We start from the raw sequence: 14,627 nt of genomic DNA, 5'->3' as shown, positions 1-14,627 counted from the left end.
TTTTTGGATTAGTAGTTTTATCTTTGCTAATCAGGAAGTTGCTTCCCGGCCAGGACTCCCAGTCATGCATTCAGATGTATATTTGTATATATGCATACAGATGAATTTTTGAGTGTATACACACAGCAAGAGAAGTACATTCATAGATTATCTGGCTATTTCATGTATTATTTACATAAAAGATAAATAGATAAATATAAAAAGGTCTGCAAGGATAGACACCAAGGTATTATTAGTGGTTGTCGGTGGAATAGAAATAGGAGTGTTTTTAGTTTTGTGTATGCAGAATATTCACATTGGTCTAGAAGAACCATGTGCTATTTTTTCAATAAAAAGAAAATAAAGTAGTATATTTTTTCCCAAGGCTCTTACAATAGCAGCATGTGGGATGCTATTAAGAAAACAAAATATTTTAATCCAATTGCCACTGTCAATATTTTTTTTTTTTACACCAATCTGTGAAGGAAGGACCTCAGAGGCAGTGATCAGGGAAGGCACAGGTCCAAGTTCTACAGTGAATTAGGAAGGCCCATTCCAGAAACTCCAACTTGCAGGGCCTAGGACTCGAGATTTCAAGTGAGGAAACGTACTGTCATTAACAGGGTTGGGAGTTTCTGCTCATCCATCCCAAGGAGGGGAGAGTAGATCAACTTGAGGCCCTGCTTTTATTTATCCTACCCATTTTAAGGAAATGGTGGAGCGTCTGAATTTGTTTTCTTGTCTATTATCTGGTGATAATAATGGTTTCCCACAGGCCTGCTGTCCTCAGGAGCTTTGGAACATACTTGGTTAAGTGTCCAGCCCTAGGCAAACATTATTGCTGATTACTCCATCATGCTGCTTCCCAAAAAGCAGGTGTTAGGCATAAGCTTTGGCTCCCAAACTGGACTTCCCTGCAATAGCGACAACTGATTACGTAAGGCTGAAAGGTCAACTTTCTCTATGTCTGCTTTTTCCAGACCACATAGAGGAGTGTCTCAGATTCCTCAGGCCGAAATATGTCAAGGGCTGGTGGATGACTGGTCCATCTATCCTAGAAGCCCCGTGCCATGTATGGTGGGCAATTGGTCAGTGTGGGAGGAAGGCCTGTTGGCATCTAACACAGTTTCAAACATACAAAGCAAATATCTCCTTTCACATAATGGGCCTGAGCATATGCTTGCTTGCTTTAGGGGCTATAAATCGAAGAATCTAAGTGGCAGATTTCATTCCCCATCACACCTTCTGAATGGTTTTGGCTTCTCATATACCAGGCACCAGCTGTACAATTCCTGACACCTGTTATCTATCCTGTGGCTCATCAAAGAGTTGAGCTACGTTTGCTTGAAATGTCAAAAGTAATACAGAGCTGGGATTTCATGGGCTCCTCTGTGGGTGCAAGCTCTTGGGGATGTGTGAAGATGCCCCTTGGGGATATGACGGAGCAATAGGTGGCACTTTCTAGCCTTGCCACTCACTCATCTCACTTCAACGTACACAACACCAGGCCTCCCTTTTTAAGTTGAAGAGTTGGAAGGGACTGTTGAGCTCCTTACGCTCCACCCTCATTTGACAGGTGATGAAAAGAATACCCCAAGAGATGTCACATCATGCCCAAGACCATATGGTGAATTTGCTTCATCGAAGAAGGGAATAACAAAGGCTCACAGAAGAAGTTGGGTCCATGCCCATATCATGCCCAGGCAGCTGGCCAAAGCAATTAACCCTGTGAAAAATAATTTTAAAATCCATGGCTTTGGGGAAATTTAAAAACTACTAATGCCTGAGCCTTCCTCCCAGGAGCTTCTGGTTTAATTGGCCTGGGCTGGAGCCTGGGCATGAGCATTTAAAAGCACCACAGGTCATTCTAGTGTGCACAGGACTGAGAGTCTAGAGGAACATAGTAGGAAAAAAATGCTGTCCTCGGGGCCCAAAGAAGATCCAAGTTTGAGACTGGGCCTTTTCCAGATCATCAGTGTGGCTTTGAGAAACTTGCTCAACTGCTTTTATTCTCCCTTATCCATAAACCCTTTGTCATCCCCAATCTGTAGACTAGGTGACACAATGCACATGAAACTGCCTTGCAACCTCTGAAGTGCTACGAGCATGTGAGGCAAGACCCTTTACAGACTTTTCTAGTGAAACCCTTTTCTAGTTGCTGCTTTGCTATTCAGCAATTGAGTTCAATTCAACAAATATTTATTGAATGCCTAGCAGGAAACAGACATTATGTTAGGTGCTGGTCCTACAGAGATGAAAACACTGATCTCCCTGCTTGTCACAGAAGTCGGCATTTAAATAAGGAGGTACTCCAAAGACAATAGGAGACATCGCTCCAAAGCACAGAACAGAACAAAGGAGGAGATGCTTGCTCTGGGGGATGGAAATCGGAGAAAAGCAAGTGATATTTGAAAGGGATCAAACCCAACAGATCTTTTAGGTGGAAAATAAGGAGGAGGATTGCTCTAGGTTAAGGGACAAGCATATGCAAAGACACAGGATTATCACTGAGTCCTGTATTTTGGTGTAGCTGAGGCATTAGTGGTAGGTAGGGTGGGTTCATTTCCTTGGCAGGTGAATCAGATATGGTTCAAAGTAGATGGGCATAAATACAATTTTGTTTTTAGGGGAAAGAATGGAAAATGAAGTTTGATGGCAAGTTCAAAATTACAATGGATTTAAAAAGAATGAAATGATTGAATTAACATTAAGGACTCGAGTATCTCTCTGCACTACAAGTAATTGGAATTCAGAGTTATGCAGCCGAAGCCCTTCATTGGCCTGGACTCAGCAAAGTTGCTGGGTGACTTTGCAGAAGAGAAACAGACAGAAACATCCCCCCGATTTAGAGAAAAATCAAAGGGAAAAGAGCTACATAGGGACTTATAGAGAGAGAGGTTTTTTTTTTAATATATATTTTTCACTTTTTTGTATATTTCTAGCAGCAATAACGTTTATAAATAGCAAAACTAATTAGAGTGGTTGAGTTTCCAGACCTGCAGAAAAAAACTTGTAAGGAATGTCTGATAAGGAACATTAAGTAAGATGAGGAATAAGAAAGGTTGAAGAGCTTCAAATCAATTGGAATTTAAAGTTTAAAGTCCTGGGCTTTGGAACTCCAAATGATCCTTAAAGAAATTGTGGTATCCCTTTAAGAGCCATTTGGTGCAATTCATAGCCTGATTCATGTCACCAGCTGCCTCTGATTTCAGTGAGAAATGCAGAAATTTATAGGGAACTGTAAAATGGGGACAGGTTTTGAGTTTTCTAAATTGGGGTTTCACAGGAAAACTTCTGAAACCACAGAGCTGGGCTGTGGGAAGCCGGTTTCTTTTCCGGTCAGAACAAATAAACACACAAATACATATCTAACTCTCAAAGTGTTGGGAGAGAGGACTCAATGGTCTTTGCAGAAGAGGAAAAGGAAAAATCAGCCTTGTGGGCAACGGGAGGAGGTCACATTGACCAGTAGGCAGCACCCTGCGCTGGCAGAGGGAGAAATTCGAGCTTCAGCTGTGCCCGCCAGAGCAGGCTTTGCACAAACTCCAGCTTCCTAGGGGCATGTCTCCCGTGCATCCAGCCTCCCCTTCAGTGGAAGAGAACCTCCACCCCGGCCACCCACAGGACATGCAGGTGAGCCTGCCCAGAGAGAGGACGGACCCTCTGGGCCACTTGACACTTGGTTCCCCAAAGGGCACGGAGCCCTCTCCTGCCCTGGTACTCACCTCATTCTCCTGCCTTGCACGCTCCTGACTGCCTGGCCTGGGTCCCCTCTGCCGGACTAGTCTGTGAGATCGTCCCCGGTGTGGTGTCAGCGATGTCTTATCTTTGTTCTGAGGTCCCTGTGTGTCTCTGGAATTGGCTGGCATTCTCCATTCAGGTCACGCCTTCCCCTGCCTGCAACGGATCCCCTCTCCCCCTCTCTCCCTCTGGCTTTTCCTCTCTCCTCTCTCTCTCTTTGCTCTCACTGCTCTTCTACACACTCGGAATCTGTCTTCTTCCTTAAGAGATCTGCTCTGCCAGTCCCCTCCTTTATCCTGTGTGGCGGACTCCAGCATTGGAGAGAAAACAACTCAGAGCTCAGATAGGTATTCCCGCCCCCCCACCCCGTGTGTGTGTGTGTGTGTGTGTGTGTGTGTGTGTGTGTGTGTAGGAAGAGGGCGGGAGAGGGACAAAGTCTAATTTCTTTTCAGCTTCCCATGCCTGATGTCTAAATTTTTTTTTGCTCTTCTTCAGGACATCAGCAAAAGAACATGAATTACACAGAAAGAGCCAACTAAGAAGGCAACGCTAGCATCGACCCTAGGAAGAAAACATGTTGCAAATGCCAAAGCCTCGGACTATCTGCAAACGACTACAGGTTTTCCTGTGAGCCGAACCCCTAGCAGACAGCATGTGGGAGCACCAAGTTCTGCAGTTAGTTACTTGTCTCTCCCCACTTAAAAGCAACTCGGTGCCATTTACCAACTCAGAGTATGCAGAGGTCCAGTCCAGCCTAGGAAGGACCCCTCAGTGCCAGGAGGCCAGGAGCCCCAGAGGTATAGCAAGACCTGGGCCCATGTATGTGTCTGTGTCGATGGTTTGTGGAGAAATGTAACACTGGATCAGAGCTGAGCTGAATAATAAGAAACACCTTCTCTATAGTATTGGTCCCCTCACACTGATAAGTCCATCTATAAGAACTTCCTCCACAATATATCAACCAACATTGAGGACGGAGAGGCAGGTTTGGGTGTGAAACACAGGTTTTATTGAGCATCCTTTCTGTGTTAGAGCATCTTCTCTGTGTTCCTTAAATTACTTTTCACAAACTTGTGAGGGTCCTACTATTACATATTTCTTTCTTTTTCCTTTCTTTCTTTTCTTTTTTTGTTTTAACAAATGAGGAAACAGGCTCAGAGATTATCTAATTTGCCAAGTTTACCTAGCAATATATTTATTACTCCCCACCACTACTACACAGATTGTCTTCAGTTATTTTTATATTTTAAAAAAGGTGGATAGTAATATTATTCCCATTTTCCATATGAGATAACTGCCCAGAGAGGCTAAGTAACTTGCCCAGAGTCACACAGATAGTGTTTGAGGAAGAATTTGAGCTCTTGTGCATTGTATATCATTGCTTCTTACTAATATATTATAATGCATGAGGAATTTCAAACACACAGCACACATACACACAGCATTCACCGAGAACCCCAATTTGATTCATTTTGAGAAGAGCATTAGACTCAGAGACAGAACTCAGCTATAATCTTTTCTTTTTACCCAAGCTGATTACATACTTTGGTCATAATAATTTAATATCTCTGATCTTATTTTTGCATTTGCAAAATGGAGGTTGCCATGAGGCTTAAGATGAGATTATGCCTGTGAAAGGGCTATCTTAGTTGTCCAGAGGGCTACCTGCTACTCAAACCCAGGAGGCAAATGCGTGCACTCTCTCTCTAAGACACCATTCCTCTGGCACATTTTGGGGACGGATGACTTGAGCTCTCACTGTAAGTCATGTCCCATTTTCGCTCCAATCTCATTCCACTCGGGAATGTCGGTCTTGCCAAGCCTGGCGTTATCAGGAGACTGTGGTCAAGAACACAGGTACAAGTATATCAGATGAGAACATATGTTTGAACTCAGGCACAGTTTTCACAAAATGTTGCTTTCTGTTGCAGGCAGGGTAAGAGAAATCGCCTTTAAAATTCCCATTAAAAAAGACTCTCAGGCTCCTCAGACATCAAATAACTCTCACAAGACAACATTTTAATGATTTAAGTGTAAATGAATCAGAAACACATGGACTGCATTTCTTTTGGAATACACAAAGGTTTTAAAACCAAAGGAGAAAGAACTTGGCAAAATGCACACAGTGCTGCGCAGAGGGCCCTGCCCAGGAAAGACTCCCTGGATTCATGCTGCCTCTGAGCTCGCCCTCCCCGATTTTAGGGGACACACTGGGAAATGCAATCATCTGTTCTGGTTCTGGGCACAGAGGGAAGAGCTTGGAAGAGAAAGTCACCGTTCCCTCTTGTTCTCAAGTGTCATAGAACAATTAGGCCTCCCAGAATAATTTCCTGGCAGTGTTTTTCCAAGGCTGCCAGTGTTCAATGGCAGGCATTTGAAATATGTTTGAAGCCAAAGTTCTGCCAATATACAGCAGATCTGATATGTGTGCTTCCCTGGGATTTAGCCAAGACTCAGAGGAAATCTGCATGAGAACTGTAACTGGCTCAGTGAGGGATCTCGGGAGAACCAGCGCAGATCCACATTGAGTCAGACGGCATTTGCGACAGTGTCCGGTGCTTTTGATGTGAACTCCTGGATGTCATTATCAGATTGTGGGTGGGGCAGGGGAGGTATGTAAGGGACCGGGACTAGGAGAAGTGGACTCAGTGTCTGTGAGCTGTGTGTGACCTTAGGAGAGTCATTTTCTTTCTTGGGGGAGGACATCAGTTTGCTCAGCCATCAAATCCATGCATTGGACTCGGCTGAACTTACGGAGCACACTAATGTGAACTTGAAGGTCGTGCAAGTGTGAAGGAGGCTCAGTGGATCGTGAGACCACTGAAGAGTCAAGGTAACTTGAGTACCTTGTATCTTGAGTACTCAAGGTATCTAGAGTAGTCTTCGTCATCTTGGCACTTGCTTTTTCTGTGGTCACCATTCGTTACTCAGAATTCCTTCATAGATATTCAGGGGAGGGGGGAGAAATAGCCCTTAAAGGGTTTCAATGAGTTTTTTTTTTTTTAAGTTTGACAAAAATGGTTTAAAAATGAATATGAGGAACTAATAGTTTATTTAGAATCATACAAGTGTATGGTGTTGGAGGTGGCCTGGCTGCTCTTGGGTTACGGTCAGAGGGGGGTTTCAGAGAGCTTACCCCTGTGGAATACTGCTGCAGCATTCCCACCACTGGAGGATTTTGGTTTACATGTTCTACCAAAGTATTTATTTTGTGTAACTCCTGAGTGCAAGTTTCTGGAATTCCATGAATGTGTCCGACAATGCAAAGAATTTGGGTGATAGGTTTTTTGGAAAAGCCCGAGATCCAGGGCTCCCTATAGAACAAGCTAAGTAACTGATAAATAGATCCAAAGACCGTAGCTAGAGTTAAACTTTGGGTGGTTCAACATATTGACTAACTGTGTTGAAAGTAATTTAAAAAATGCCAATCCTGGAGCTACGTCCCAGGAGATTTAAATTCAATGAATCTTTGTAGGGCATCTGAATCTGCAATTTTAGAATCTCCCCTGGTGTGATTTTGCCATTTTTGGTAATGTAACATAATGGTACATCTTATAATTGATGGTGTCTTAGATTTGATGAGATAATACCTAGTAATACCACACTCTTTCATGTATGTTTTTGCATGTAATAGTCACATCTTTTTACAGATGAAGACCACATTGTTCAGAGAAAATGAGTGTGTCTGTAAAGGAATGATCATTGTCTAGAGTTCAGGCTCCTGATCCCAAATCCAAGGTTTTTTCCCCTCATCTGCAGACTTCTGGTACTTCCTGTGGAATTTAAATATTCATGAGTCATGCTGTCATGGGATTACACAATTTTTCAGAGAAGGAAAAAAAAATAGCTTACATTTAAAAGATGAACTCTTAGGCTCTGATAGGGGCTAATTAAGCCCCCCTTGAACTCATATGTTGACATCGAAACCCCAGTACCTCGGACCATGACTTTGGTGGCTTATAAAGAGGTGATTAATTACAATGGGGTCTATGGAGTAGGCTCCAGTCCAACATGACTAGTGTCTTCTGAAGGGATGAAGACACAGTTATGCAGGGGAAGACCACAGGAAGAAGACAGCATTCTTCACACCCAGGACAAAAGTCTCAGAAGAAACCAAACCTGCAGGACTTGATCCTGGACTTCAAGCCTCCAGAATTCTGCAAGAATATATTCATATATATTAATTAACTCGTGATTGCACTAATTAATATGATGAGTAATTAATAATTATTAGTACATCAACATACCATTCACACCTCACTAATTTTCTCACCTAAATCCATCCTGTACCCATTAGGGTCCTGTCTACTCCCTGTGTCTCCCCTCCCTGGAAGTTCTCCAGGAATTAGGGTCACATGGAACAAGCAGACTCAACCACGGGCCAGGAGCCAGGAGCCACAAAAAGCAAACAATCAGCTGGGAGTTCCACCATTTTGGGGGACAGCTCTCAGATCTGGGAGGAGTTAGGACCCTGGCTTCCCTAACTCCCTACAGCTATTTCCTGAACATTACTTTCCCACCCTCCTTCCAAATTCTCCTGCTCTTTTTCCACTCTGGCTGTTCCACACCCTTCTCACCTCTGTCATTACTTCACTCTTTCCAGAAGAACTTAGGTTTGTGGCACTGTTGTTCACTCTCCTTCCCAATTCCAACCAAAAAACCCTGGGGACACTAGAGTCTCCAGTTCCATCTCCATCTTTGAAGAAATATTTGTTTCAGTTTTTCAAGAAATGAAAAATATGTCATTAAGCCTCAGTCTGAAAGGATCTACTAATCCACAATTGGGACATGTAGTAGAAGAGTTATATCTAGGAGCATTTACTAATCTTTCAGTATATCAAGGAAAAAATATCTTAAAAATTACTGGAGAACAAAAGTTAAATTGTCTACAAAAGAATGAAGATCAGATTAACATCAGATTTCTAAATTGCCATCCAGAAATAAGGGGAAAATAGAGGATCGTTTAATGTGCAAAAGACATTTAAACTTATAATCGTACACAAGTCAAAAGATACTATGTACAGTTGAAGATGGAACAAGGATATATTCAGACTTTAAAATTTACCATTAAAGACCTTTTCAGAAAGAATTACTGAAAAATGTGCACCAAGAGGGACAAAAATTGTTAGTGTTGACAATACTGTGGAGAAATGGTGTTATGGTTTAGAAGACATGAGGTATCCCCCAAAAGTCTGTGTGTGAGACATTGCAAGAAAGCTTAGAGGTAAAATGATTGGATTATGACAGCCTTAACCTAATCAGCACATCAATCCCCTGATAGATATCAATTGGGTGGTAACTATAGAAAGGCAGGTTGTGGCTGGAGGAGGCAAGTTGTTGGAGCATGCCCGTGGAGGGGAACAGTCTCTTTCTGCTTCCTGGTGGCCATGTCTGAGCCACTTTCCTCCACCACACTCTTCTGCTATTATATTCTGCCTGATTTCAGGTCCAGAGCAGTGGAATTAGAAATCTATGAAATGAAACCTCTGAAACCATGAACCCCAAATAAATTTTTCTTCCTCTAAAATTGTTCTTGGCAGGTCTTTTGATCACAGTAGCAAAGAAGCTAACTAACACCAATGGGTGTATTCATACAATGCATGTGAGTGTATAAAGTGACAGTTTTCTAAAGGGTGATATGGTTCTATTAGTGAAATAAAAATGTGCTTATCTTAAAAATCAGCAATTTTACTTTAAAAACACCCTCACAATATATAAACATTTTTGTTGTAGTATTATTTGTCAAGGAGAAAACTGGGCCTCAACAAAGAGTGGCTAGTTATAAAATGTTGTATTCATACCATGAAATATTAAACACTAATTAGAAAGAACAAAAATGATCTATATGAATCAATATGGATTTGACTCCAACCCTTTTTGTTGGGTGAAAAGGGCAGGTTGAGTAATGTACATATCTTAAGTCCACTACTATTATTGTGTTCCTGTCCATTCACCCATTTAGTTTTGTTAATATGTACTTTTTATATTTAGATGCTCCAATGTGGAGCATATATATATATATATATATATATATATATATCTTATATATTCTTGATCACTTTAACATTATACAGTGACCATCTTTGTCTTTTGTGACCAATTTTGACTGACAGTCTATTTTTGTGATAGAAGTGTACCCTCCCCTACTCTCTGTTTACCATTACGTGTGATATCTTTCACTATCTTTTCATTTTCACCTTATGTGTATCCTTAAAGGTGACATGAGTCTTTTAATAGGCAGCAAATTATTTCATATTGTTTTCTACAAAAAAATCTTGTCTTGTCATTCTATCTTTCCACTGTAGAATTTTATTTACATTTAATAAAAGTTTTGACGGTAAGGCTTTTGTTATTGTGTTTTGTTAACTGTTTTTTGTTGTGCAGTTTGAGTGTTTCTTTTTCTTCTCTTGCTGTCTTCTCTTGTGATTTGGTGATTTATCTGTGGCGGAGTGGTAGGTTTATATTCTTTTGTCTTCACCATTTATGCACTTCCAAGAGATTTTAACTTTATGGTTACCAAGGGGCCTACATAAAGCATCTTATAGTTATAAAATTTTATTTTAACCTGATAATGACATAGCAGCCATCTCATACAGAAACTACACTTTCACCACGCCTCTGTTTTATGATATTGTTGCCACGTTTTGCATGTTTTTATTTTGTGTGTCTATTAGCAAATCATTATAATTACAATTTGGAAGATATTTTTGTCCTTTAAATTTTATTGTAGAGGGCTGGGATTGTGGATCAGCGGTAGAGTGTTCGCCTAACACGTGCGAGGCCCTGGGTTCGATCCTCAGCACCACATAAAAATAAATAAATAAAATAAAGGTATTGAGTCTAACTACAACTAAAAAAATAAATATTAAAAAAATTTACCATGGAGTTAAAAGTCATTTATGCACCACCGTTACATATGAGTACAGCTGTTTCTTGATTTAAGATGGAGATATATTTCTATAAAACCATTGTAAATTGAAAATATCATAAGTCAAATATATATTTAATACACCTAACCTACTGGACATCACAGCTTAGAAACATGGTAGACTGCCAAGTTACTCTTGTGATCACATGGCTAAGCGGGTTTGGTGCCTCTATTCAGCATCATGAGAGTATTGTATTACATATTGCTAGCCAGTGAGAAGATCAAAATTCATAATTTAAAGTACATTTTATATTGAATTTGTGTCACTTTTGCACTATCGAAAGTTTAAAAACCATAAGTTGAACCATTGTAAGTTGAGACTATCAGTATTCTGAATTTGACTACACATTTACATCTGGATTTGGGCCATAATCACAAAAGACACAATTCTGAACAGCATAATTCTGAATGTTAAAATCTGAAAAGGTAAAACTCTCAAAAATACAACTCATAAAAAAATAATTTTAAAAATTCCTTAGAAAACATTTTGAATTTTTTTGATAAAGGAGATTTGAGAAACACATAAAAACACAACACAATACTTCAAAGAACACTTTACACAACAAAATAGGCAAAAATAAAATATTTTTGCAAGCAGAAACACTCAAGTATATTAATGATAGTGGTAGCCTCACAGCTATAATAGTTATGAATAAATAATCATATTCATAAAGAAAATAGGTAAAAGAGTAAGATATATAACTGTATATCACTCTGGTTGGTAATCATGTCCACCAGCTTTATAACATCTGAAACTCAGTAATGGACAATCTACATCTTTTGATGGGATCAATCAAACACCATGATACTGGATCAAGCACATGGCAGTACCAGGTGGCATTCACCCCAGGTACCCCAAAAAAGCAGAAAGACAGCTGACCCTGTACCAAACACATATGGTATCTCCTCCCTGAGCTAGCTGGGTACATGTTTAGATAGGGATGACAGCAGAGGCAGCCACTGAGCCCCACTCAGACCCTTCCCCAGGTTAGGGTGTAGATTCAGCCTCTTTGGAGGTTGGAGGAATTGGTGGTTGGGTCAGGAGATAGTGGCACTGATCAAAGCCATGACTGGACAGGCACCAGCATCCTCCAAGGCTGGTGGGACCAGCAAGGGCTTACAACCAGTGACTTCTATTCCCCACCAACCATCTAGCACCCCTTGCCTCCACCTGGTATAGTGTTGAGGTTTGCAACATCTCCCAGTGATAGCATGACCTCTGGTCTTCTCTTGGATGATGCTTGAGACATCAGTCATGCTTTGGTCATGAGGCTGAGCCCAACTATTCCCAGTTGATTCTATCCTTTCCCTTCACAAAATTATCTGAAGCCAATAAAAGGAACCATTTATTCCCCAACATTAATTCACTGTGGATCACCATCAGACCAAATGCAGAAATCTTGAGAAATTTTAGTGTTCACACCCGAAGATTAACAACAAAAAAGCCATCTTTTCATTTGTTGGAGAAATTTTAATGTTTTTCTATCCATGTAGAATGTTTACACACAAAGCCAACTTTGTAATAATGTACTTTTGTGGAGTTAAATTCACAAAACAATGCATAAAAAAATTAGTATACTAAAAGTCTTTACACAATTTTTATCTTTGGTATTAGAAATGAAGAGATGAAATATATAGCATAGAGAATTATAAAACTAATGCTAACACTTTAAAATAGTAGAAAAATGCTAAAAATGAAAAAGAAAAAACAAAAAACCCAAAGAGAGAATTTATCATATAAAAAAGGTGCATCCCTGTAATCTAGTGGCTCGGGAGGCTGAAGTAGGAGAATTGCAAGTTCAAAGCTAGTCTCAGCAAAAGTGAGGTGCTAAGTAACTTAGTGAGACCCTGTCTCCAAGTAAAATACAAACTAGGACTGGGGATGTGGCTCAGTGGTTGAGTGCCCCTGAATTCAATCCCCAGTGCCCCTCCCCCCAAAAGTATGTTACCAGGATACATTATGGACAACTGCAGAAAGGTTATTCATAAGAACTGGTCATCTTTTACAATCATTAACTATATTTGGAAATGCTGCATCATGATGAATAGCTATTTTTTTTTCTTGGAACCTTGGAGAACACATTCACATTCTTAACTCTGACGTGATTTGATATACACTGGCATGAACACTCCCTCTTGAATTTTCCCATCTTCTGTTCCATATTTCTAAGTTGTGTGGGCTGCACAGAAAACTATTCTTCATTTGTTCATAGAGACCGCAAATTTGGTGGAAACAGTACTGGTAATCAAATACCATTGCGTAAGTGGCTTCTTACCCTCCACATAATAAATTTCAAACTAGTCAATTACTTTGCTGAATTATTCAGGCAAATATGGCTTTAATTCATTAAGAGCTCCTGGAATTTCATCAGCTGGAAGGAACACTAAAGCAGACAAATGACACGTTTTGAAACGAAGGATTTTTTGTCATTGTTCTATCACATGGTCAGTCCATTCATCTGAATTTCCTACCAAATCCATTGGAATGAATAGAGAAAAAAATAAAACTTTGTTGGTAACACATTGAAATCCACCTTTGGAGGTCTTGATCATATTCAATTCCAACTGTGTCATTACAATTTGGGTATTCAATTAAAATGATTCAAAGTTCTTAAAATCTTCAAATAAGCATCTATAAAGTGCTTCACTTTTTGTAGTCATTAACATGGAAACAAGTGAATAAGTTTTAGAGTTTTCAGGTCCGAAAAGGACATAATTCATATATATTTGATTAAAAAATAGCAAGAGATAGTTTTGAATGTGCCATCACTTAGCCAAATGAAAAGGCACTAGGGTTTTTTAATGTTAGATATAGTGTAAGTCTGTCTTCTTCAACAGACAAATCCCTAACCAAACCAGTTCACCATTTAATACGTTTTGTAACACTAGAGGAACCTCCACATCACCAAGTATTTTGGGGGTGGAAGGTTACTGAGCTTGTCAAATTCTCTTTATTCTCTGATTATGTGTAAAGGGGCAGAGATTGGATAGTTTGGAAACTTTCCTGGTGCAACCCAAAATGCCTTCATTCCTTCTCCAGAATGTAGTCTTCTACCCTTCGTATCTAGCATTTTCCCCCCATGGGAATTGCAGTGCCTTGTGAGTTTTCCTTGATGTTAATGTGTCTCTCTTTTTTTTTTTTTTCATTCTGCTTTCAAATTTTCTTCTTCTTCTTCTTCTTCTTCTTTTTTTTTTTTGCCTTTGCCTTTGCCTTTCTACAATTTGATTGTAATGTGTCTTGAGATGTTCTGATTTGGTTTGATCTTGCTGAGAGTCCTTTAAGTTTCAGGACTCTGGATTTCAATATATTTCTCCCAACACATGAGAAGCTTTTAGTCATTATTTCCTTAAATAAGCCTACTGCTTCTTTCTCTCCCTCTTTTCTCTCCCTGAACTCCAATTATTCATATACTTATTTGCTTGATAGTTTCCTTATAGTTTTTTCACTCTTGTTAGTTGTTATATTTTGTGTGCCTCTAATTGACTAATTACAAATGTTGTCTCTTCAAGTTTGCTGTTTCTTTCTTCTATATGTCTGATTCTATTGTTTAAGCTTTACTCTGTACTTTTAGTCCTACTATTGTATTCTTCAACTCTATGATTTCTATTTGATTCTTTTTTATGATTTCTGTTCCCTTATTTAACTTCTAGTTTTGTTTGTGCATTATTTTCCTGATTTCAATTGTTTGACTATGTTCTCTTTCATCTCATTTGGCTTAAGAGATATCTTTGTGTATTTTAATTGGCAACAAATAGGTCTACATTTCTATAGGAATGATTGCTGGAGTTTCCTTTGGTGGTGCCATGTTCTCCTGTTCTTCATTATTCCTGTCATTTTACAAACGAGCTAACATTTCTTCTCATTTTTAAAGACTGCTTTCAGCAGATAAAAGACCTTCTCCTATTGGGTCTCTGGACTGATGGCTTCTAATTGAGTGAAGTTGGGTCACATAGCTTTTTCTGAGACTATAGAGGTGTC

The 14,627-nt window shown here is 39.8% G+C and overlaps 1 protein-coding gene and 1 long non-coding RNA gene across 5 annotated transcripts in view; one reads left to right on the top strand and one right to left on the bottom strand.

Annotated features, from left to right (window-relative positions):
* The window catches only part of Masp1 (MBL associated serine protease 1), a 61,490-nt gene extending 57,448 nt beyond the window's left edge, over window positions 1-4,042 (bottom strand). For 2 of the 4 annotated variants that reach the window (XM_046462517.2, XM_046462516.2), the window contains exon 1: window positions 3,705-4,041. Coding sequence is in view for 1 of the 4 variants with exons in the window: in XM_046462516.2 (XP_046318472.1) it covers window positions 3,705-3,709 (5 nt within the window). In the remaining 3 variants the exon portion in view is untranslated. Of the gene's footprint in view, window positions 1-3,704 lie in introns of all 4 variants that reach the window. The other 2 variants (XM_046462515.2, XM_046462518.2) reach the window with 2 other exon arrangements.
* LOC124105381 (uncharacterized) lies at window positions 2,611-10,061 on the top strand. The gene is made up of 2 exons (XR_006855712.2): window positions 2,611-3,612; window positions 4,216-10,061. It is a non-coding gene; the product is annotated as an uncharacterized LOC124105381 (long non-coding RNA).
* Window positions 10,062-14,627: the final 4,566 nt, after the last annotated feature.

The sequence above is a fragment of the Marmota monax genome, unplaced genomic scaffold (assembly GCF_021218885.2).
Source record: "Marmota monax isolate L192 unplaced genomic scaffold, Marmota_monax_Labrador192_F-V1.1 WCK01_AAM20220418_F8-fsc00100, whole genome shotgun sequence".
Lineage (NCBI taxonomy): Eukaryota > Metazoa > Chordata > Mammalia > Rodentia > Sciuridae > Marmota > Marmota monax.
This window is presented reverse-complemented; position numbering and strand designations above follow the sequence as displayed.